The sequence below is a fragment of the Schistocerca nitens genome, chromosome 5 (assembly GCF_023898315.1).
Source record: "Schistocerca nitens isolate TAMUIC-IGC-003100 chromosome 5, iqSchNite1.1, whole genome shotgun sequence".
Taxonomy (NCBI): Eukaryota; Metazoa; Arthropoda; class Insecta; order Orthoptera; family Acrididae; genus Schistocerca; species Schistocerca nitens.
This window is the reverse complement of record NC_064618.1, coordinates 128,068,712-128,094,968: the sequence shown is the minus strand read 5'-3', so window position 1 is coordinate 128,094,968 and position 26,257 is coordinate 128,068,712. Positions and strand designations below refer to the sequence as shown.

The following is a 26,257-nucleotide window of genomic DNA, read 5'->3' as shown; positions in this document are numbered from 1 at the left end:
TAGAACTTTGAATTCTTCCCTTGGTGTTATTTACACTAGACTGCTCGACAGTCTGACTGAGGCAGAAATCCAATCATACCTCTCTGATCAGGCTGTCATTGTTGTCCATCAGGTGATGAGAAAGGTCGATTCCTCCTTAGTGTCCACACACACTCTTTTTCTCACCTTTGATAGAGTGGTGCTTCCGTTTGTTGTGGGTCAGTGTGTCGAACCCGGGACTCCAGATGGCAGAGCTGAAGCCGGGATAAGATAAAAGCAGGATATGAAATTATCACTGTCCGACCATACATTCCAAACCCATGTGCTGCTACCATTGTCATCGTTTCAACCAGACTAGAACGTCTTGTCGACACCCAGCCAAATGTGTAACCTATTGTAGGGATGCACACAAGAGTGATTGTCTGCCATCTTCTCCCCACTGTATCAATGACAATGGTGGCCATGCTGCCTCCTCTCTGGATTGTCCTGTGTATCTTGATGAGTGGGCTGTCAACAAGATCTGGGGGAAGGAAAAAGTGCCTTACCTGATCGCTTGCAAGTTATTGGCTAGCCACAAACCCTGCATTCTACCATCTAGCACTTAAAAAAAGTTCTGTTCTTGCTATATCTTGCTCCATAAAGGACATGGCTACGCAGACATGCAACCTCACATTCAGCTCTGAGGTTGTGAAATCGCGCAGTGTCAAGGTAGCATCGCCATCTCCTTGTCCAGCTGTGCGACCAGCCATAAACTCTCGCTTCAAGGGACAAAGCCACCACCTACACAGTCGTCAGGCCGGATAGGACAGAAGGAGTACTCCCGTGAAGACTTCCTATGTCCCTCCAGCCAACCAACACCTGAGTCTTCTGCTAATCAGAAAGGCTCAAAGAAGTCCAACAAAGGCAAACGGTTTTCTCCTTTGCCGACTTGAAGATCCTCTTCAGCAGTGTTGCCACGTGATACGTTTGCCCAGCATACCACCAACCGTTTTCCTGCATTCGACTCCAAAGACCAACAGCACAAGAAAGCTGATGCTTCATTGGACCTCATGGAGCAGGATACTCCTGGTTCTGTGCCCTATAGCAGTGAGTCTTCCCAGGCTGTTACTCGCAGCTGCTGAGGTGGCACACCTTCATTTTTTCCTGCTCATGACTCTCCTACAATGGAATGTTCGCAGCTTTCGATCCCACAAAGCTGATTTGTGGCTACTTTTAGCATCACAGCGTCTCCTTATACTCTGCCTTCAGGAAACAAAATTGTGTCTACATGACTGCTTCGAGCTTTCTCATTTCTTCCCGGTCCGATTTGACCTCCCTGACGATGGCATTACTTCTCGTGGGGGAGTCACGCTGCTCATAGGGGATGACGTTCATAGTCAACCCATCTCCCTGATTACCTGTCTTCAAGCTGTTGCATTTTGCCTTTTCCTTCCTCACCTGACTTTTTCCCTTTGTACCATTCATGTCCCTCTATCATTTGATCTCACCAGGGTAGACTTACTTCAGCTTATTGGGCAACTACCTCACCCATTTCTGCTACTTGGTGACTTTAATACACATCATCCCCCTTGGGGTTCTCCCAGAACCTATCAGAGAGGTGTCCTATTGGCTGAACTCCTTAATCAGCTTAACCTCTTCTGCCTTAACACAGGAGCACCTACATTTCTTTCCGACTCCTCACACACCTATTTCCATTTGGAACTATCGTTCTGCAGTGCCCAACTTGCCCATCATCTCGAGTGCTCTGTTCTTTCTGACGCCTACTTGAGCAACCATTTCCCATGTGCTATCCGTTTGCTGACTCCTACTCCACCTGCATGCACACCCAAATGTCAGCTTACTAAGGCTGACTGGCGGCATTACTCCTCCCTGGTGACATTTGAAGAACAAGATTTCCCCAGTTGTGATGACCAGGTGGAATATATTACAAACATTATCCTTACAACTGCAGAACGTTCCATTTGTCGCACTTCCTCTTTACCACACCGTGTCCCAGTTCCTTGGTGGACTGAGGCATGCCACAATGCAATTCATGCGTGTAGACGTGCTCTCCGCATTTTTAATAGTCATCCTATGATGGCAAACTGCATTCATTATAAACAGATGTGTGCACAATGTCGTCATGTTCTTCAGGATACCACAAAAGCTAGCTGTATTTCATTCACAGTTCCACACCTTCCTCTGTCATGTGGGCCAACCTCTGACAGCTCTATGGGACCAAGATCCATTCCCCAATTTCCAGCCTGTCAGTAGCAGACGATGTCATCTTGAATCCTATTGCTATCTCCAACCCTTGGGTTGCCATTTTGCGTAAATTTTGATCTCTTCCCGCTATTACCCTTCCTTCCTCCATCCGAAACGAGCAGAAGATCATCGGGCAATACCCTTCTCTTCTGAGAATCATGAGTGCTACAATTCAGCCTTTACTGTGAGGGAGCTAGATCGTGCTCTCAGTTCCTCCTGATTCTCCTCCCCAAGGCCAGACGATGTCCACATTCAGATGTTGCAGCACCCTTTTCTTGCAGGCAAGCATTTTTCTGCTTAATACATACAACCACATCTGGGCAGAGGGCATGTTTCCCGGATGCTGGCATGATGCCAACATCATACCCATATCTAAGCCCAGTAAGGACAAATGCATTTCATCTAGGTACCGCCCCCCTCTCTCTCACCAGCTGTGTTTGCAAGGGGATGGAATGTATGATTCATGCGCGGCTGCTACGGTGGCTCGAATCTCACAATTTACTAACAGTGTGGATTTCCAGCATGCCGTTCTGCGGTTGACCATCTTGTACTTTGTCCACCCATGTCATGAATGGTTTTCTGCAGAAATCGCAGACTGTGGCCATGTTTTTCGATTTGGAGAAGACCTGCGGCACCTGCTGGAGAACTGGTATCCTCCGTACTCTCTACACGTGGGGCTTCCTTGGCCGTCTGCCCTGTTTCCTTCAGGAATTTTTAAAAGACCGAGTTTTCAAGGTGAGTGTGGGTTCTGCCAAGTCGGACACATTTGTCCATGAAAATGGTGTGCCTCAGGGTTCCATACTGAGCGTCATTCTCTTTGCTATTGCCTCTACCCTATAATAGCCTCTCTCCTGCTGGGCATCTCCGGCTCCCTGTTTTTGATGATTTTGCCATCTATTGCAGTTCTTCACAGACCTGTCTCACTAAGCGGCTTCTTCAGCAATGCCTTGATCATCTCTACCCCTGGACCATCAACAATGGAATTCGTTTTTTCACTGACAAAACTGTTTGTATGAATTCCTGATGGTGCAATTGGTTTCTGCCACCATCTTTACATCTTGGGCCTGTTGCTCTTCCGTTCGTTGAAACTACGAAATTCCTGGGGCTCATGCTTGATAGGAAACACTCTTGGCCCTCCCATGTGTCTTAACTGGTAGCCCATTGTACGCATTCCCTCAATGCCCTATGTGTCCTCAATGGTACTTTCTGGTGTGCAGATCGAACTGCCCTCCTCCGTTTGTACTGGTTCCTTGTCTGTTCTAAATTGGACTATGGGTGCTTTGTTTATGTGTCTGCACGTCTAGCCTCTTATGCCGTCTCAACACTATCCACCATCATGGCGTCTGTTTGACCACTGGCGCCATTTGCCCTAGCCCGGTTGAGAGTCTGTATGCCAAAGCTGCTGAACTACCACTATCGTACTGTCATGACTTGGTCCTCAGCAGGTATGTGTGCTGTTTGTGTGCCATGCGTGGCCACCCTCCTTCGATCACCAGTATGGGGTGTGTCCCTCTCCTCTGTTACCTCCTGGAGTCCTCTTTTGGCACATATCTGGTGGCTTAAATTCACACTACCTGCAACTTTCCCAGTGGGTGTGAATCCTTCACAACATTGGCTACGTGCAGCGGCCCGTGTTCACTTTGGTCTTCATTTGCTTCCTAAGGACACTACTCCAGCCTCGCTCTATCGCCTTCAGTTTCACGACCTTCGTATGGAACTTCGCGACAATACCTTTCTGTACACTGATGGCTTTCGGACTGACCGTGGTGTCAGGTGTGCCTTCGTCTTTGGCCCTCACATTTTTCAGTATTAGATTCCAGCACTCTGCTCAGTATTTACAGCTTAGCTCTTCGCCCTTTATCAGGCCACGGAGTACATCTGGCGACACAGGCTTTTCAATTGTGTCCTCTGCTCAGACTCTCTCAGTGCCCTTCAAAGTCTCTGTGCGCTGTACAACACCCATCCCCCAGTGCAAAGGGTCCAGGAAAACTGTCACTTGCCCACTCAAGCTGGGGCCACTGTGATGTTTATATGGGTTCCTGATCATTCGGTCTGTCAGGAAACAAGGGTGCTGCCAAGGCTGCAGTCCTCATACCTCAGCCCAGTAGTTCCTGTGTTCCCTCCAATGAGCTCTGTGTTGCCGTCTGTCTGGAGATGGTGTCACTTTGGCATCGCCATTGGTGTTCCCTTCATGGGAATAAACATTAGCTCATTAAGCCTCTCCCAGCAGCTCGACGACCTCCTCTCAGCCCTCCTGCCAGGAGGAGGTCATTTTAACTAGGTAGTCTATTGGGCACTGCAGTTTTAGCCACCATCATTTGTTAAGTGGTGCTCCCACACCACTTTGTACACATTGTGCCCAAGTTTTAACTGTCTGCTATTTCCTGATGGAATGCCAATTTTTTAACCATTTACATTCCCGCATGTGTTTGCCATCTGAGTTATCAGCTGTTTTAGCGAACGATGTGCGGCCTGTCATCTGCGTTTTACTTTTTATCTTTTGCAGCAATATGGTGAAGGATATTAAATTTATAGTTCTGGACCTCCGTTTTTGTATGATGTCTTTTATAACTCCTTCTCCATGTCCCTGTTTTTAGCTGTCTTCTCTTAAGTCAGTTGGGATTGACGTATAGTCGTTATTTAACACCTCTCTTAGTGTTCTATAGTTCTGACATGGGTGCATATGACTCCAGTTGTTTTTGTGCCCTAAAGCGAAACAAAACAAAGAGCCTGCCCAGTGCGGAACTGCATATTTCGAGTGACAAGAACTCTCTTGCTCAGCATGCTGAAGGTCTCACAAAGGCCTTCACAAACATGTACTATACTGCAGACGTAGTCTGCAACATATTTCCCTTGACATATCCCCAAATACACCCAGTCCTCCCACCATCACCAAGAACCAGCCACAAAGCGCCTCCATCACCTTATATCACCCTGGAATGGAGCAACTGAACCACATCCTTTGCCAGGGCTTTGAATGCCTAAATCATGCCCTGAAATTAGGGATATCCTACCAGAAATTTTTCCTGTCCCCTCCTAAAGTGGTGTTGTGCCGCCCAACTGACTTCTACATCATCCTAGTCCATTACTGTGCCACTACTACTCTCACTCCCTCCCCCACTTCCAACCTCAACCCCTTGCACAGGGATGATATCCCAGTGGAAGACCCAGATGAAGACTTGCCCTTCTATACACGCACCACTTCCTATTCCAGTCCTGTCACTGATTTATCCTATCCTGTCAGAGCCTGGTCTGCCTGTGAAAGTGGCCATGTCATAGGCCAGCTCTGCTGCAGTCATTGCACAGCTTTTTATATTGGTGTGACTACCAACTAGCTGCCATCACGGGTGAATGACCACTGCCAACTGTGGTCAAGAGCAAAGTAGACCGCCCTGTGGCACAACATGCAGCTAAGCATAACATGCTTGATTTCAGTAGCTGATTCACAGTCTGGGCAATCTGAATCCTTCCTTTCACCATCAGCTTTTCTAGATGTGAGTTATGTTTACAACACATTCTCTGCTCCCGAAATTATACCGGCCACAACCTACAGAAACCTACTGTCCCCACACCCTCCACCCAACAGTTTCTACCCCCTCTGTCATATCAACTCCTCACATTTCATGTAACCTCACCCTTATAGTGTGCCATTCTCTGCCGACACACCCACTGGTCATTTCCCCTTTTCCACTCCTGTCCTTTCCCATGCCTCCCCTCCCTCCCCCCCCCCCCCCCCACCATTTCTTCCTGCCACTTTGCCTGGCAGCCTTATCTTGCTCCCATGTAATACCTGCATGCTCTGCCAGACAGCACTGACTTCTCTCACCCCACCCATATCCCACTATCCCTCCCACTTCCTTGCACCACTCTGGATATCTGCCTTCATTCACTGACAGGTGCATTCTAGCAGCTGTGCATGAGGTGTGTGTGTGTGTGTGTGTGTGTGTGTGTGTGTGTGTGTGTGAGAGAGAGAGAGAGAGAGAGAGAGAGAGAGAGAGCACGTGTGTTTCTTATTCTTAAAATGTTATGCAAAATGTCCTGGTTGCTGTCATTCATATTTTTTTTGTTTCCTTTCGTTGTACCATCTAGTTTTCTTTAAGGCTTCTATTCTTGTTCACAGCACACATTTTTTCATAGAGTTTTTTCCTGCTGCTGATATAAGAGTTCCTCAGAATATCCTGTTCTCAACATGTATACTTTTCCATGTAGATTTTATGTAGCTGTGTATTTATAAGATTTGCCAGTGGGTTGTATTGTGTACAGGGATGCACTTCTCATGCTGAAGAAATCTATGATAAACAAGTAGTTATTGAAATTATAAAAATCAGCTGTTCCCAACATGCGTTTGAGAACAGGATACAAGATTAAGTAAATGTTTGAATTTGCCTATGTGTTGGTATCTTCACAAGGAAGTTCAGATTGAGCAGTTTCTTTAGTGAAATCATGAAAGAAATTACTCTGTTCATTATGATTTGTCAACTCAATAGATTGTTTTTGTCGCTTTTCAGCAGAGCATGGAATACCTCATTGTCTGTGCTGAAGACAAGTACTTCACCACTCCATTGCACACTGCCCTTCTCCCCCTTTTTTTCACTTCGAAACTTTGCACAATTTTGTTTCGTCACAACAAAATTAGGGGAGTCTCGAAGTGATCTACACATTGTTAGCATTATTGCCTGAAGATGACTACCATGTACAATATAGAATTATTTGCACAGTTTCTGTGACACAAACTGACATTATGCGGAAGAGCCTCAGTGGTACAGTATATATGTAATATAATCGTTCACACTTTCAGTCCCCTCTCCTTTTCCTTAATGTCCCTTCCCTTTATGTATATATTTTCCTGTTATCAGTTTTATGGAATGTACTGCTGCCAGCAGCAGCAAACTCTATTTAGTGTACTCAAATGTGGCCTTGATAACAGAAGTATTGTTGTTTGAATGAGCAATATGAAGCTTGAGCAATATGAAGCTTGTCCAAAAAGTATTAGACTGTAAATCTTTCCAAACAGTGTAATGACACTACAGCACAACAACATTGCAGTGTTGGGATACATTTTCATGTGCTCGGTAGAATGTTTGTTACCCATGTATCAGATTTCTTGTTTGTTCAACATTAGTGAACAAAGATGTTCCATCAAATATTGTCAAAAATCAAACAAAGGAAAATCCAGGATGGAACGTAACATTATTATGAGAAGGAAAGTTACTACTCACCATCTAGCGGAGATGACGAGTCACAAATTGGCACAACAAAAAGACAAAACTTTCGGCCATTAAGGCCTTCGTCAACAATACGCACGCACGCACGCGCCTGTGTGTGTGTGTGTGTGTGTGTGTGTGTGTGTGTGTGTTGTTGATAAAGGCCTTAATGGCCGAAATCTTTAATTTTAAGAGTATCTTTGTTGTGCCTATCTGCGACTCACCATCTTCATTGTCAAAAGTTTGACAATTGTCAGAGTACACTTACAGAGATGGTGCCCCAGAGGAAACAGAAATAAATGAGTGTTTCATCTGGTTTCAAAATGGTCAGATATTGAGGGAAAGTGACCACTATAGTGGGAGGTCACAAACTGCTAACAGTGCACCTGTTGTTGAGGGGTGCAAAGTTGATGATGTGTCATTGTTTGACATTACTGGAGACTGGAGAAGTGACTAGGACCACACAAAATTCCAGACATGAAATTTTAATTGATAGTTTGACTTCACTGGAGACTGGGGAAGTGGTTAGGCGCAGACAAAATTCCGTGCATGAAATTTTTATTGAGGATTTAAGTACACACAAAGTGTTTGTGGAATTTGTTGTTGGGGAAGAAAAACAATTCTATCTTGACTGAAGCGACCCAGTGGGGCCAGTAGGGTGTAGAGGTGGTAAGAGTGGCGGGGAGTTGAGATGGTAGTGCTGGCCAGTGGCAGCGAGGAAAACAAGGCTGCAAGGTAAAATATCTTTATTCAGTCTTGTGATACAGTGACTGTAGTGCTGCGATGCCATAGGCACATCCCCTTGCAGGCACATGGTGACGCTGGCTGTGCTGTCAGCTGTGGAAGGCCATGGTGGCATGCTGGATGTGAGACGTCAGTGTCGCCCTTTGCTGACATTATCTGCTTACTCAGCAGTGCATCCCGAAGTTAGCACTTGGCAGCTGGGAGCGAGAAATGCCAGCAATGTGAACATGTGCTAGGATTCTCATAGATGACCGCTAGTAATGGAAGAGAAGCTCGTCCCGGTGTGAGTGGATGGTGGTGATACCTCCCTGGCTGTGAACTGCTACCCCCCAAGACAGAAGTTTGAGTGCTCTGCTGTAGAACTGGGAGATAGCTTATCTGTTGTACTGGTAGAAGTCCACGGGTACAGACTTTACCCCATGAGCTGGTCTGATGGAGATGGCTGCCCAACCAGCATTGGCTGCTCACTGGGCGATAACGTGATGGCGACTTGTGTGGCCCAGTGTTTGTTACAGAGGGTTCAGCATGATTTTGCATAGCTGTGCTAGAATCAATGGGTATTTGTAGTGGTTAATAGCATGTTTGTTCTATTGATACATTGCTTCCAGTCACTACAGATTGATGCTTTTGTGGTCCAATGATGTGGAAACTGCCTTTAGGCTGGTTTGTAGATGCATTGCTTCTCTGCGACATTGCTGTGCTGCTGGGCCTGTTGTGCCTTGTGGTATATAAGCAGGCTCATTTGTGAAATCACATACAATTGTTTCTGCACCTGCCTGTTTGCTTCACATACTGCTGCAATGGGGCTGTTATCACAGTAATGCCCAAAATTAGCAATGGAGTTACATGACATTTCACAGGACATGATGGCCTGTGCTGAAACTGATCATGACATAATCAACACTATGATGACAGGGGGTGAGTCATGGCTGTGTGGTTAAAACTGAGAAATAAAAACACGGTCATCCCAGTGGAAGCATTGCTGCTGTTAGAGATTGAACCGAGTTGTGAATCAAAATTAAGATGAAACTCAATGTTTTCTTTGATAATGATGGTATTGTTGATCACAGATACCCACTGGAAGGCAACAGTGACAATATAATGGTATCATCTAGTTCTTCATCAATCCATGATGCTTTTTGACATAACATTTGCAGTTTCCCTTGCCTCAGATCATTATTCAAATTTATTCAAGACCCTGTCAAGAAACAGAATTCCGTTTGTTTGCCAAATCTTTACTCTGCAGCATTGTTCTTTGTAATTTGCTATTGTTTGTAAAGTTGAAGATGTCAGTTAAAGAACCCTATTTGAGAGTAAAGAGGTTGAGCTGATATGGTAGGTCGCAGTGGAGATGCAGAATCTCAACAAACTGCTGCAGAAGTTTTCCAACAGTGTAAGGACTGGTGGGCTAATCATACTGAGATATAAGGTAACACTTCAAAGGAGATTAAGTTCCTAACCTTATCATAAATGCAATACTTTTTTCCTGGCCAGATGTCAAGTATGTATCAAACAGACCTCATGTGTTATGGTGCATTTATTATGTAAAAGAGACTAATAAAAGCATCCACCATTATTGACAGGATGAAAAATAGGGTATTGGCGTTGTAGGAAGAATACTTGAAAGCACAGCAAATGTAACTAAATATGAATTAGAAAAAATGCAGCATGGATGAGTACATTAGGATGCAATAATCAGATGCTAGAACTTTGATTTGCTGATGCATTATTTTGAAGAGGGAAATAGTCATGCCAAAAATGGCAACTGCAGTGAATCCACTTCGGAATGATCTAGAATGGAAAGACCCTCATTTAAATTTTCAGCAGTGTGAGTGAAAAGATTAATTTCTCCCAGAAACTGTCCGGTGGGAGAAATTGCTGTTTTATCAAAATAATGCATGCTTATTTGAGTTCAGTGCAAGAGACAAAAATGTATGCCTCTGGAAATATTTGTAGTGTTCCAACATTGACATTGATGAATCATAAAAATACCATCTTTCTTCTGCGGTGAATGGTGGTATGGTTGTATCGACAAAATATTGCTTTTCACATTAACCCGTATACAAATATGCTTGTATTTTCTTTCTAGCAATCTCAATGTCATTTCAACTCAGACTCACTCGCTTCCTTTGTTGATGATGTAAAAATTTGGAACAATTTTTTCCGTAGTCTCTGTATTTGTATACTTCATGGCCACTGTTCTGGTGCTCATAGCTACACTCATGACTGATTTCCTGTTGTTCTTAAATAAAAGGATATTGTAGCATGTATGAGCTTGATATTATTTTGTAGGAATATTTCTGATTTGGAGTTGCCTGTGGATTTAATTTTAAAGGGATGTAAGTGTCTGTCTTTGTTAAACAAATTACTTTCTTTCGTGTTCACAGTTTCTGTGGTATCTACAAGTTTAGTGGTTCCCTCTCTCCCATGAAATCGCCACTCTGTCTCATTACATTTTCACTTAAAAGTTGTTATGATCATATTACACTAGGGTAGCTGTGTCATGGTTGGGAGAAAAAGTTTGTTTTTATTGAACATTAAAATGAATATAATATATGTAATGTCAAATTAATGTCTGTGTACTTTTATAAAATTTAGTCATCATTTTACCCTTTTGGGCTTGCCTGTGGTTTCTGTTTCTAAAGTTAACTCTGCACTAAGATGTTTTTAACACATTTGCATGACATCATAATCAGTTGCAAGTTTGAAGGGATATAATTTGCAGTGTAAGTTGTTATATTAAAATATAAGTGTGGTAAATCAAAATTGTGTAGCTGAACATATGATAGACAAGTTTCTAAAATATGTCAAATTAAAATTGGTGCAAGTAACTGTATTCTTAAAGTATTTATTCAGTTTAAGACATTAAACAAGTTGCATGTTAAAAAGTTTTCTCCAAAGAGATTTTAGTCCTTTATGTGAAGAATGACTACCCTTGTAGTTTAATTATTTTCTGTTTGTCAAAGTGCCAAGAATTGCATGTTAATGTGTACAACGGTTTGATCCAAAATTTGATCGTTTAGTGACCTTACTGTGGACACTGTACAGCTTACAGCATGCTCCACCCTGTGTTTGAAACAACACATAGTTTTAGCTTTATGTCATATGTGCTTAACTGACTGACTGTTTCTTTTCCATCTCTGTCTATTGGAACCACAGCACGGATCTCCCGACTCGCGCCGTTACCATGTATACCCCTCCACTTCTTCAATCCTTCCCCCCCAGCCTGCATTTCAGAGTCCTGTGGGTCAGCTGCATTCTGCAACATACTTGCAGGTAACTACCAAAGATACAGATCACCAGCAACATGGATTCCTTCAGTTTCATCTCGCTACTGTAAATTCAGCTTTAGTAAAATATCAGCAGAAAGACATATAGTGCAATAGTTACTTCTGCATGTTTCCCAATCCTTTTCCCCTGTCTTTTTGTGCATTTATATGCTTTATATTATGTGTATATTTCAGATACATTTAATTATGTTGCATAGAGTTCGCAGAAGATACAGAGTAAATCTAATTCACATTCTCTTTCTCTTAATTTCATTTGGTAGAAGGAGATATTACCTCCATGAACAACTATTGCATTGATATTTAATTTCTTCTTAGTAAAGTGTACAATATAGACCATTACATCATGCATGTCTCATGTAGGTACATTTGAATGTATCAATTAATACTAGATATGGCTCTGTCTTTTTGTTGAGGCAAGTTCATACTTAGGGAACACATACACAGACAGTTGGCAGGCAGTATCGTTCTGAATAATATGGAGGAGCTATGCTGCTACCCACACAGTGATCATGTTAGGAGCAATGAGCAATGGCTTTTTAATGAAAAAAGGCATAAAAATGTGATACAAAAATTTAATATCTCTTGTAGCTGAATAAATGGTGTTCACCAGTTCTCTTACTTAAGTTGTAAACAAGATTACCGTTTCTTGACCTCTTAGGGAAAGGATTTATTTCAGCTATAGTCCCTTCACTCAGCATCGGTTTGTATACCTACATACGTACTGTACAAGCCTCTGTACACTGAATGGTGGAGGGTACTTTGTATCATTGGCTGTCATTTCCTTTCCTGTCACACTTGCAGATTGAGTGAGGCCGAAATGATTGTCTTTGTGCTTTTGTGCAGTGCTTATTCTCACTTGTTTTGTCCCCATGTTAATGGTTCAAATGGCTCTGAGCACTATGGGACTTACCATCTATGGTCATCAGTCCCCTGTCCCCATGTTAAATGAACCTTGGAGTAAGTGGAATTGTTCTGCAGTCGGTCACAAATTCTGGTTGAATAAACTTCCTCATCTTCTTTCCTCCAAGGATTCCCATCTTTGTTCACGAAGCACTTCCATAGCGTTCTTATACTAATTGCAACAATGGTTGACTATTTTCACATCCTTCTGAACTGCTTCTGTGACTGTCTTTAATCTGACCTGGTGGGGATCCTAAACAATTGAGCAATACTGAAAAATATGTCATGTAAGTGTTTGTACACAATCTCCTTTATACACTCCTGGAAATGGAAAACAGAACACATTGGCACCGGTGTGTCAGACCCACCATACTTGCTCCGGACACTGCGAGAGGGCTGTACAAGCAATGATCACATGCACGGCACAGCGGACACACCAGGAACCGCGGTGTTGGCCGTCGAATGGTGCTAGCTGCGCAGCATTTGTGCACCGCCGCCGTCAGTGTCAGCCAGTTTGCCGTGGCATACGGAGCTCCATCGCAGTCTTTAACACTGGTAGCATGCCGCGACAGCGTGGACGTGTACCGTATGTGCAGTTGACGGACTTTGAGCGAGGGCGTATAGTGGGCATGCGGGAGGCCGGGTGGACGTACCGCCGAATTGCTCAACACGTGGGGCGTGAGGTCTCCACAGTACATCGATGTTGTCGCCAGTGGTCGGTGGAAGGTGCACGTGCCCGTCGACCTGGGACCGGACCGCAGCGACGCACTGATGCACGCCAAGACCGTAGGATCCTACGCAGTGCCGTAGGGGACCGCACCGCCACTTCCCAGCAAATTAGGGACACTGTTGCTCCTGGGGTATCGGCGAGGACCATTCGCAACCGTCTCCATGAAGCTGGGCTACGGTCCCGCACACCGTTAGGCCGTCTTCCGCTCACGCCCCAACATCGTGCAGCCCGCCTCCAGTGGTGTCGCGACAGGCGTGAATGGAGGGACGAATGGAGACGTGTCGTCTTCAGCGATGAGAGTCGCTTCTGCCTTGGTGCCAATGATGGTCGTATGCGTGTTTGGCGCCGTGCAGGTGAGCGCCACAATCAGGACTGCATACGACCGAGGCACACAGGGCCAACACCCGGCATCATGGTGTGGGGAGCGATCTCCTACACTGGCCGTACACCACTGGTGATCGTCGAGGGGACACTGAATAGTGCACGGTACATCCAAACCGTCATCGAACCCATCGTTCTACCATTCCTAGACCGGCAAGGGAACTTGCTGTTCCAACAGGTCAATGCACGTCCGCATGTATCCCGTGCCACCCAACGTGCTCTAGAAGGTGTAAGTCAACTACCCTGGCCAGCAAGATCTCCGGATCTGTCCCCCATTGAGCATGTTTGGGACTGGATGAAGTGTCGTCTCACGCGGTCTGCACGAACGCTGGTCCAACTGAGGCGCCAGGTGGAAATGGCATGGCAAGCCGTTCCACAGGACTACATCCAGCATCTCTACGATCGTCTCCATGGGAGAATAGCAGCCTGCATTGCTGCGAAAGGTGGATATACACTGTACTAGTGCCGACATTGTGCGTGCTCTGTTGCCTGTGTCTATGTGCCTGTGGTTCTGTCAGTGTGATCATGTGATGTATCTGACCCCAGGAATGTGTCAATAAAGTTTCCCCTTCCTGGGACAATGAATTCACGGTGTTCTTATTTCAATTTCCAGGAGTGTAGATGTGTTACACTTCCCCAGAACTCAACCACAAACCTTAGTTGACCACTTACCTTTGATACAGCTTAGCTTATGTGACTTTCTGTTGCTATGTTTTTCAGCCTTGAGTTTCACAAATGGTATCATAACTGGTTTTTGATTTCTTATCAAGACATCATCAGATGATCTGTTTGAAAAGGAAGAAACAGGAAGATAGTAAACTACTAGGAAACTAAATTACAAATTTAAACCAACTTCTTTACATAACTACACACAGTTGAACATATTACTTTTTAACTCATCAAAGTGTAACTGAACTGGCCAGGAGAGGCCCTCACTGTGTAAACATATCTGCACTCTACTGGAAATGAAGGCTTCAGTTAACTCTGTAATAGTAGCTACAGTTAACTCTGTAATAGTACAAACTTGATTACTATTAAATCACATATGTAAGATTAAAAATATTCACAATATAACATTGATTGTGACATAGTTGTGCATAGAAGTTAGTCTGAGTTTGTAGTGTAGTTTCCTAATATTTTACTATCTCCTTTTTTTAGTTCTTTTCAAGGAGATCATAAGAGTGAATGAAGAGTTCTGCCTTATGCAAGGCACCTCTGGAGTTTTGTTTTACCCAAAACATGATTCAGCACTTTTTGTGCTATCTTCAGTGGGTTGCTTTATTTCCTTTCTGTAAAATTGTTATTACATATTAACATTTAGAGAAAACATTTGGTACAAAATATTTACATTTGCGAATGAAATGATTGTCATCAAATATTGTACATGGGTTGTTTACAGTTCACAGTTGAGATATTTATTACTGGGCTGATGCATTGTATGTTGTTTATTACAGTATGTCTGAAATTTTGGATTTATAGCTTATTTGAAAAAAGGGTGGATGTGTGCATTAGTTTACATACCTTACATGAAGCTATTGAATGTTTATGTTGGTGGCTGTGAGTCTGCTACACAATCTACAATCTGCAGACAGCAAAACATAGTTTTCTGTAATTTTTTTGAACTTGCACAGTGTTTTTGCCACCACTATGTGTTGTTGTGGTTGTGTAGTATTCATTTGTTTTGTGGCATGTTTGTCTGGATGAGGCACACAGATTTGAAGTGTTGTTGGCATTTGTGGTGTGTGTGTGTGTGTGTGTGTGTGTGTGTGTGTGTGTGTGTGTGTGTTCAGGGGTGGGAGGGGGGGGGGAGAGATGTTGTGGAAAGGCATCTAGAGTGAATATTATGCAGTATGTGGGAGAGGAAATTTAGTTCTGGGAGCTGATCGTGTCGAGCTTTGATATGACTTGCTAAGAAGTTGAGTCTGGTTATGATAAAATTTGTGTGACCCAAGGCTGAAAAATACAATAAAAGAATTTATAATGTAAATACACAGATAAAAAAATCTATACTCACCAAGCAGCAGCAGGGGAAAACACACACACACACACACACACACACACACACACACACACACACACACACAAAAGGATTTAACTTTCACACACTTTTGGAGCCAGTGGCTCCTCCTCATGGCAAGAGCTGAAGGGGCTGGGAGAGGGGTGAAGGAAAAGGACTAGAGAGGTATAGGGAAAGGGGTACAGTTTAGAAGTTATCAAGAACCCCGGGTTAGGGAGACTTACCAGATGGGATGAGCTGGGTGAGTAGGTTTTTTTGTCTGTCCATTTACGTTATAGTATCAATAATTGATTATCTTTATAATAAAAGAATTTAGTTTGTCACTGTGTTCCTCTGGTCTTTGTGTGCTTATGGGCTCATTTCTCTTAATGTCATTTTGCAACAGTACAATTAAATTATTTAATCAATGTTATTGACTCAGTCAGCATACCTTTAATATTATATTACAGTATTTAAACATTATTGTAATGTTTCTCTCACCCATATGTATTAAGTTATATTTACTTGTATTGAAGTTATCTGCTATTCATCACACTAAATATTCATCTTGAATCCCAGCCACTCAGTGACAACACTTTCCCCTACACAAAAATATTATCAGCAGTAGTCTCATACTTCTGCCCACCTTATCCATAAGATAGTTTATGTACGTGGGAAAGTGGTCCTGTCACATATCCCAGGGACACTCCTGATGTTACTTTTTGTCTTTAATGAACACTTGCTGCCCAGTAAAATGTACTGGGTTGTATTAATTGAAGAAGTCTTCAGACCAGTTGTATATTTGAGAACCTATTCCATGTTCTCGGGCCTTTGTTAACAATCTACAGTGTAGTACAGTGTCAAGTGCTTTCTGGAAATCAAGGAATATAGAATCTGTCTGTTGACCTGCATCGGTGGTTGATTGGATATCTTGTGTGAAAAGGATGAGCTCAGTTGTTTTCTAAATCAGTGCTCTTTTTTGGAGAGAAGCTTTTCTCTTGGTATGAAATTCGTTATATGCGAACTTAGTGTGTACTAAATGATCCTATAGCAGACCAATATTATAGGTATGGCCTATAATTTTGTGCATCCTGCCCCCTTATATTCAGGAGTAGCTTGCACTTTTTTCCGATTACTTGGCCTTGTTCACCTTATGAGAGATCCATGATAAATGCAAGCTAAGCAAGTGGCCACTGTTGCAATGTACTCTCTGCAAAACTAGATTGTAATCTATCAGGGCTTGACACCTTATCAGCTTCCAGTTGTTCAGTTCTTTATCAACACAAGAGATGCTTAATTCTATGTCATCCACCCGAGGGTTGATGTGCTCAAATTATGGTAATTCTGAATGCTCTCCCTGTCAGAATGATTCTTTTGTACAGTATATTTGAGATATTAGCGTTGCTTGTGCAGCTTTATTTTTACACCAGACTATTTGACGGGTAACGAAGAAGAAGAAGAAGAAGAAGAAGAAGATGCTGTACATAGTACTAAAATTTTCTGTGACCCTCAGCATGATCTTGCATGGTCCAAGTCTATTCTTTAATTTTAGATAGATGTAGTAGCAATATGGGGACAGTAGCATCAGCTGGTCAGCATTACATGGCGTGATTAAGTAATTTTGGCCCAGTCAGTTGCTAACATGTGAGTGGATACTTTGCCTTGCTGAAGGAGAAAATTTAGTTTTGGCAACTAGACACGCTCTTTCTTCACTTCATTACGTAACTCATGCAATAGAGAGGTATAATATTGACTTGTGATCCTTTTTCCTTTTTGTAAATGTTAGATAAGTATTACACAATGTGATTAACATTCCCTAGTGATTCTTCGGAGCCTGTTTCCAAGAGAGAATCCACATCTTTTAATGTTCGTTTTTATTTAGATGGAAATAATCAGAGTGTATACGACCCAGGATAACTGGGAGATGCGGGGAAAAACCGGGAATTTTTTCATCCAAGAAAAAACTGGGAAAAACCTGGGAATATTTTAGAATTCCAGGAATTTCTTTGTTTCAGCTTTCAGTTAAATTTTTGTAATTTTGACAGGTAAGAAACGATACTCTAATAAAGAATATTAGTGTACCCCACTACTGCAGAATAATACTGCAGCAATAAAGTGTGAATGAGAGAAAAAGAAACGAAAATAAAACTTAAGCTGCAAAGGAAATGCACCATATACAACAACAAAACGCAGTGCTCATATAAGCATCTGCCTACAGCAAAATGTGTCAAAGGCTTTAGGAAGACTATGCAATGCTTCATAACAACAAATCACCTATGATGAGCGTGGCGTCACAACTGTTTACATTAGATTCGTTTGAGCAGTTGCGAGCGGACTCGTGTATGGGCAGTTGAGTCGTGGATGTGTAGCACCTTCCCCAGTTTCTGGCCACAGAACTGTGGCTGTTAGCTGTATAAGTACAAGCAGCAAGATGCTACCTGGACAAATTTTACTGGCGCGTGCAAGCTGCCAGATACACTGGGGGCAAACCGAGGTATATGCCCTGGGAGGCAATTACAGGGGGGACGTCGCCAAATTTATATTCTTGAGGGGGAGGGGGGAACAACTTGTCTCCCAAAGTGCCTACTTTCCACTGCACGTTGGTCTATTGGGGAATCTCCATCACATCTAGAAATAAACTTTCCTGCTGACAAAAGGGGGCAGGGCTATACGAGCTCAGCGGAATAAAGCCAAACAGGTGAATGCCAATCACTGTTTGTTTATGTGTTGACTGGGTTTGCGAATGATCAGTGTTGTTATAATTACCAGTGAACTCTATAGATTCAGATTATCAGAGTGGGAATAAACGACTAACAGGAATAACAGGTAAGAAAGATTACGTAATATCTTCTCGATGTATCCAAGAATATGAAATTTTGACAGAGAATTTTTGGCCAGACCGCTACACTAGTAAGGGCCAGTTGTACAGATGCCTGTAACAGCGGCCTATGTTCTGTTCTGGGAGTAGTGCGGAAAACGCGTTGTACGAACACCTAATAACACCTAACCAGAGAATAAACGTGGGGTAACTAAGACATTAATTGTGTCTGGGTTAGTGAAGTTAACCGGAGAATAAGTTTTGACACTGACAGGAATAGTTACAGAAGTAATGATGACAAGATTGTTTGTTAGAATGAGGAAGGAGAAGAAACGGGGATATCGCACAAATTACGGAAGAATATGTTGATTTCAGATTTATATAAAAAATTTGTACTACTACTTTTTGTTCTCGTGATTGAGAAGCTGGAGTGTATGAATGAAATGTGAAACTATTTCCGAACATAAAGGTTTTTGCCTGTAGTAGGCCTAATAGGCATTTGATATTGGTACTTTGTGAATTATATTCTATTTTGTTATAAAAATGACCATTTGTGCCAAAACAGTCAGGTTTATTTGGTGTTAGTTACAGTTTGCTGCAATAGTAGATCAGCCTATTTCGATTTATCTGGCAGCCAGTGACAAAATACACGTAATCAGATCGAGAAACCACACCAGACTTAGGTACTATTTGTATTAACAGCTTTTTCAGTATTAGACAATGACATTTCGTTTTTTCGTGTAGCAAAATGTTTGACGAACTTTGATGAGGTATTAAATTCTTTCGCAGGAAGGAAAGCACATCATGTAAAGCCATAGTAATATGAGGGAGAACAATTTGCTAGGACTGCAAGGATTGAAGAAATGTGTACTGTCTTGCTTGTTTTTTGCTTTAGTGGTTTTATGTATCCTATGTTTAATTTTATGTCACACATAACTGCAAGTTATTAGGTACTAGGCAATAAAGAGTGCAAATTATCTGAAGAGTTCTTGCTCTCCCAGTTAAAAATAATCCCATCCAATATTAATTGCGAGGGGGCTGGATGTCAAACTGGCTGACTTGGAGCAGGAGAGGCACCACAGGACATTTTAATTTCCAATGTCCTGAATATAGTTTGATGGCATCCATTACAAAATATTACACGTTTAAATTCCACAGAGCGAAATACAGTGACGTGCGATAGAAGAATGCTGTGTGAAGAGATGTGGCACTGCACTTTGGCACACTTGAGACCAAATAACATGTCTTACATTTCTTTGAACACATATGTTTTATATATCAGATTCTTCAGAGAGATGTGCACTACAAAATGCTCTAGGGAAGGGGGGTCACCACTATCCATTACTGCCGCAGTTCAGAAATATTTTTGATCCAGGACTGATGCTCTGAGCAGTCTGAGATGTAGTCTCTATGTGCCCCATGTTTACGTTTAGTTATTTCGCTGTTTCCCCTTCATTTTTTGCTCTCACGTAAGGTTTAAACAAAACGGATTTCTGTGGCCAGGAACTATCAAGTGAATTAAAATACATTCACATAATTACAGAATGCTAAAATATGTTATTAGTTTAAGATTTTATTTCCACCAGTCAAGCATTAATCGCCTTGCGGAACAATGAAGTTATTTTTGTCGGTTTGCTAAAGAAATTTGGCTTATATTAATCTTTTCCACTGAGGCAGTAAATTTATTTGAAACGAAGTATTTAATTCCACATTTCTGTCTAGTTTCCACTGTTCGCTACAAATCAGAAGTGCATGTTTTTATCTTCTGGCACATGTGGCATTATGCCATAATAAAGAACCAAACATAAGATAATACAGTACTGGTACTCCAAGAAAATTTACATGTGAATCTGGATACACGAATGTGCACTTCAAGCCGAATTATAAATTCTAGCATGGTTCACGAAATTCCGATGCTCTTGGAGTATCCTCTTATGTCTTGTTTCTCTTACGACATAATGTAAGATCTTGTAATCTTTTACACGTATGAACATACGGGCTTCCTGCGTCATTGTAGCTGCGCAAGCACGGTGATGCCTGTTTTCTGGTGCTCTCTGGCCACTGCTGAAAGGAACCTATTTCTAACAGGTTGCAGGAAAATATTGTGAATGGCTGTTTGAAAAGCATTACTTTCAAAGTAAATTTCCTTTTACGAAAGATGAACTATGTGCGAGAAAGGACGATGAATTTCTCAAATCACAGAGCGTATGACTTTCATTTAAAAATAAACTCTTTGAGGACGACCTTCAAGAAAAATTCTGGAACCGGATCAGACATTTATGTTGTTATTAAAAATTTTGCTGGCACATTTGTATGAAGTATCTTAAAGTGTAACACGCGCAAAAAAAGATCATCATTATATGTGAAGGCTTAGCTTCTCTTGCAGTTTATTAAACTTCAAGACCAATATTATATGTGAAAGCTTTGCTTTTCTTGTAGCGACACTATATATATTAATTTAAACCATTTTCATCTATTTGTGTGTATGCGCTGCTTAACAGTGATATTGCTGTTGGCTGACTACATCACGTGTCCTATGCTCTGAATATCCGCTGTCATCGGCTGGCGTATCACGTGAATGAGCTAAGACTGGCTTGCAAAAGCGAATCGCAATCTCAATTTCAACGCTTCAGAAAGTAACATGAGGTGTTTGGTGGACTTATTTATACTTTCGTAACACAAAAATATGCAGCGTACATGTTGCTGCTCATCAAAGATCTGTCCAAGACATATGGTTTTTTTACCTTTTTAATTTTTTTTACTGAGTTTCGTTTTCTAAAGGGCGGGAAATTGTACTCCCATGTATGAAACCATAACCGTTCAAAGGATTGATAAGTTTTACAGTTCCAAGGAAAAGTATACTGTCACTTAACATGGAAAAAGTGTATTTTCACGTGGGAGAAATTGTATTTTTAACTGGGAAATCCTAGAGATATCCGGGAATTTTCTTTTCTTGTCCGCATATACACCCTGATAATTCATCTAAGTTTCATCAGTAGTGATATAGTCCCCCAGGAACTTAGTGAAGTCTCCCTAGTACTTGTTCAAACACTGCTGGGAAGTGATAGACAAGGTCACTGATGCTTAACTAATAACATTGTAGGTATCCTTCACGTAGATGTGTGCGAAAGACGTTGAATTCCCATTCTCCTGATATTTAAATGGTGATTGTACTCCAGTCATACAGAATATCAGCCGTTTTACTATCTGTTTCTTCAGTTCTGGTGTGTCCAGGACTTACACCAGACTTCATTCAATCTTATGCTACCATGAAAGAAATACAATGGGTGAAGCTTGGAATATATCTTTCTATAAATCACTATGTCTGTAGCAATTGTTTTAGCTTTAGAGATATTTCTATGGCAATTTTTAAATTTCAGCAAAAAACAAGTTGTTAGGTGCTTTCTGATGTCCTCTGTAGTTTCTAGGAAACAAGTAAAACAAAGTTACTCACCCCCTTCATGTCCAGAGGTTAGAATAGGCCTGAGGTATTCCTGCCTGTCATAAGAGGTGACTAAAAGGAGTCTCACACGTTTCGGCCTTTATGTGATGGTCCCCTGTAGGGTTTGACCTCCATTTTGCAAAATTTTCCCGAAGAGTGACCCAGTTGGGGGAGGGTGCCTTACATGGTGCATCATGTCCATCGTGCATTGAGCTCTTTAGCCCACTTTCTCATTGTCGCATTGTAGTCCTGCTCATTCTCCATCTCTTGGGCAAGGACACCTTCCTGGGTGTGTTTTCCATCATGCACTATGCAGTGTCTCTTTCTGTGCCGATGATGACCATGGACTTCCTTGCACCTCATATCCAGCACGATAGTCAGTCCATTGTGGTGGGGCTGCCATGTACCCTGTTGGTTGTACCCCCTGACAACACAGGGATTGCTCTGCTGATGATTGCACCGTTAACTCCCCATGTATGCCAAGGAGTAGATATCCGTCACCCTGGGGCATCGGAACATCCGGCAATGGCCATCCTCCGAGGTGGCCTTTGCTGCGGCTGGGTGGCGTCCGTCGGGAGGGCCCCTGGTCGGAGTGGCTGGCATCAGGATGGATGACATGCCATGAAGCGTAGTATGTCATCTCTTGCTGGTGGTCCACCGCCATCAGTCTCTAAGCGGGTAAAGTCTAACTTTAATGCTAAGAAATACGACCCCAAGTCGTTCACCTCCCTGACCACACCTGGGAGGAACGCCATGCTAAGGATGGCATTGAAGCTTATTCACCATGGTACCTCGTATGTACGAGAGTTGATGGGGAGAATCTTTCATGTCCATGAAACCTCAGCTTTTTGTGGAGCATTTGGAGGACAAGTTTGGGGAGGTGGAGGGCTTGTCCAAAATGTGCTCTGGGTCAGTTTTGATAAAAACAGTATCCTCTGCCCAGCGACGAGCATTACTCGCTTGTGGCAAGTTGGGGGCTGTTTCTGTTACCACCACGCTACATAAGAGCTTAAATATTCCACAGGGACCTTCTTTTGCAGTCTGACGATTAGCTGCACGCCAATTTAGAGTGGCAAGGTGTTCATTTCGTCCGGCACGTCCATTCGGGTCCAAGGGATAACCAGGTTGCCACCGGTGCCTTCATCTTGGCCTTCGAGGGTGATGATACATTGCCCGAGAAGGTCAAAGTGATGGTATATCGCTGTGACGTCAAGCCATATATCCCTCCCCCAATGCGGTGCTTTAAGTGCTGGAAGTTCGGCTATATGTCTTCCTGCTCTACTTCCAGCCCCACCTGTCGAGATTGTGGACGTCCATTGCATCTCAATACTCCATGTGCCCCACCTACCATCTGTGTCAACTGCGGCGAGCATCATTCACCTTGCTCGCCAGACTGCAGGATTTTACAGGAAGAGAGGAAAATCATAGAATATAATACCCTGGACCGACTGACCTACACTGAGGCTAAGAGGAAATTTGAGCGTCTACATCCTGTGGCTATGACCACCTCATACACTGCCGCTACGGGAACATTTGTTGCCTCATCAGTTCCTCGAATTCCTGTCGCCTCTCAGAACTGGGAGACTACACCTGCCCCCTTGATGGTTGGGTCACTTCCCTCTCTTTTGCTCCTGCGCCACCTACTTCAGGAGCAACACCCCCTCAACCATCGGGGCCATCCATCCCCACTTCCAAGCCAGGGAAGCATACAACTTCTTCGGCTGCTCTCGCTAGGAAGGGGTCCCTTGGGTCACTCCCTTCCCAGGTTTCTTCTAGTGGGAAAGATGACACCCACCAGTGGCTGAAGAGCCCAAAATCAGCTGGTCACAGGGCTTCACACTCATCCTCAGTCCCGGAGACTGAATCAGTGAAGTCCTCCCAGCCAGGGAAACCCAAGGAACAGCGAGAGAAATCCAAAAATAAGGTCCCCAAGACCAAGGGAATTGAGGTGACACCCACACCACCGCTACCTCCAAGCTCTGCGTCTGCGAATGAGGTGGAGATTCTGGCATCCACTGAGGACCTATATGTCACAGGACCCTCAGACAAAATGCATATAGACTGCTCAGGCAAAAAGTCTGTGGCAGCAGGTGACCCTGTGTTGTAAAATGCCTCATTGAATGTTCCATGCCTTCCCAGTCTCATGATGACATCCTCCAGTGGAATTGCGGCGGTTTTTTTCCACCATCTGGCAGAACTATGGCAACTGTTAAGCTTTACACCTGCTTTCTGCATTGCCCTCCAGGAAACCTGGTTCCCGGCAATGCAGACCCCTGCCCTTCGCGACTATAAGGGATATTACAAGAACTGTAGCAACTGTAATTGAGTGTCAGGTGGAGTTTGCGTTTATGTCCTAAACTCAGTCTGTAGTGAACCTGTGCCCCTTCAAACCCCTCTTGAAGCTGTGGCTGTCAGGATAAGGATAACGCAGGAAATAACTGTCTGCAATGTATATCTTCCTCCAGATGGTGTAGTATCCCTGAATGTATTAACTGCACTGATTGATCAACTCCATAAACCTTTCCTACTTTTGGGAGGTTTTAACGCCCACAACCCCTTGAGGGGTGGCACCGTGCTTACTGCCGAGGCAGAGATGTCGAAACTTTACTGTCTCGGTTCGACCTCTGCCTCTTAAATACTGGGGACGCCACACACCTTCAATGTGGCTCGAGGTAGTTACTCGGCCATTGGTTTATCAGTTTGCAGCCCAGGACTTCTCCCATCTATCCACTGGAGAGCACATGACGACCTGTGTGGTAGTGACCACTTCCCCATCTTCCTTTCACTGCTCTGGCGTCGTCCTTGGACGCCTGCCCAGGTGGCTTTAAACAAGGTGGACTGGGAAACATTCACCTCTGCTGCCACCGTTGAATCTCCCTCGTGCGGGAACATCGATGTGATGGTTGAGCAGGTGACTACAACAATCATTTCTGTGGCAGAAAACATGATCCCTCGCTCTTTAGGGTGCCCCCGGCAAAAGACAGTCCCTCTGTGGTCGATGGAAGTCGCTGAAGGAATTAAGGAATGTCGGTGAGCTCTACAGCGGCATAACCGGCACCCTTCCCTGGAGCACCTCATAGCCTTTAAACGGCTCCGTGCTCGCTCTTGCCAACTTATCAAACGACGGAAGCAGGAGTGTTGGGAGAGATATGTCTCGACCATTGGGTGCCATACGTCGTCAACTTCCCAAGTCTGGGCAAAGATCAAACGAGTTTTCAGGCAGCAGACCCCAACAGGTTTTCCTGGTGTTAACATAAATGACGTGTTATTTACCGACGCAAATGCAATTGCTGAGCACTTTGCTGAGCGCTATGCTCGAGCCTCTGTGTCACAAAATTATCCCCAGCCTTTCGCACTCTCAAACGGTGGCTGGAAGTGAAACTCCTCTCATTTACTACACGCCACAGTGAATCCTATAACGCCCCATTTACAGAGTGGGAGCTCCTTAGTGCCCTTGCACGGTGCCCCCCCCCCCCCCTCCAACACAGCTTCTGGACCAGATCAGATCCACAGTCAGATGCTTAAACATTTATTATCTGACTACAAGCGACATCTTCAACTGGATCTGGTGTGATGGCGTCTTTCCATCACAATAGCGGGAGAACACCATCATTTCGGTGCTCAAACCTGGTAAAAACCCACTTGATGTGGGTAGGTATCGGCCCATCAACCTCACCAACATTTTTCGTAAGCTGCTGGAACGTATGATGTGTCGGCAGTTGGGTTGGGTCGTAGAGTCATGTGGCCTACTGGCTCCATGTCAGGACAGCTTCCGCCAGGGTCACTCTATCACTGATAATCTTCTGTCCCTCGAGTCTGGCATCTGAACAGCCTTTTCCAGACACCAATGCCTGGTTGCTGTCTTTTTTGATATACGAAAAACGTGTGACACGACCTGGCAACATCGTATACTTGCCACATTATGAGTGGGGTCTCTGAGGCCCACTTCTGATTTTTATCCAGAATTTCCTGTTGCTTTCAATGTCCAAGTTGGTGCCTCCCATAGTTCCCCCCATATCCAGGAGAATGGGGTCCCACAGGGCTCTGCATTGAGTGTGTGTCTATTTTTTAGTGGCGATTAATGGTCTAGCAGCAACTGTAGGGCCGTCCATCTCACCTTCTCTGTATGCAGACAACTTCTGCATTTCATATTGCTCCACCAGTACTGGTGTTGCTTAGCGGCACTACAGGGAGCCATCCACAAGGTGCAGCCATGGGCTCTAGCCCATGGTCTCCAGTTTTCGGCCGCAAAGTCGTGTGTTATGCACTTCTGTGGGCATCATACCAACCAGAACTTTACCTTAATGATGATCCAATCACTGAAGTGGAGACATATCAGTTCTTAGGAGTGGTTTTCGACACCCGATGGGCTTGGCTTCCTCACCTTTGTCAGCTTAAGTGGAAGTGCTGGCAGCACCTCAGTACCCTACGCTGCCTGAGCAACACCAACTGGGGTGCAGATCGCTCTATGCTGCTGCTGCTGCTGCTCTACAGAGCCCTTGTTCAATCCCACCTTGACTATGAGAGTG

The 26,257-nt window shown here is 43.7% G+C and overlaps 1 protein-coding gene across 3 annotated transcripts in view; it reads left to right on the top strand.

Moving 5' to 3' along the window:
* The window catches only part of LOC126260917 (BAG family molecular chaperone regulator 3), a 177,119-nt gene that overhangs the window by 62,853 nt on the left and 88,009 nt on the right, over positions 1–26,257 (top strand). For 2 of the 3 annotated variants that reach the window (XM_049958376.1, XM_049958378.1), the window contains exon 3: positions 11,331–11,447. The exons of the other annotated variant lie outside the window; for it this stretch is intronic. In XM_049958376.1, coding sequence (XP_049814333.1) covers positions 11,331–11,447 — 117 coding nt within the window. The remainder of the gene's footprint in view (positions 1–11,330; positions 11,448–26,257) is intronic. 3 annotated transcript variants of the gene reach the window in all.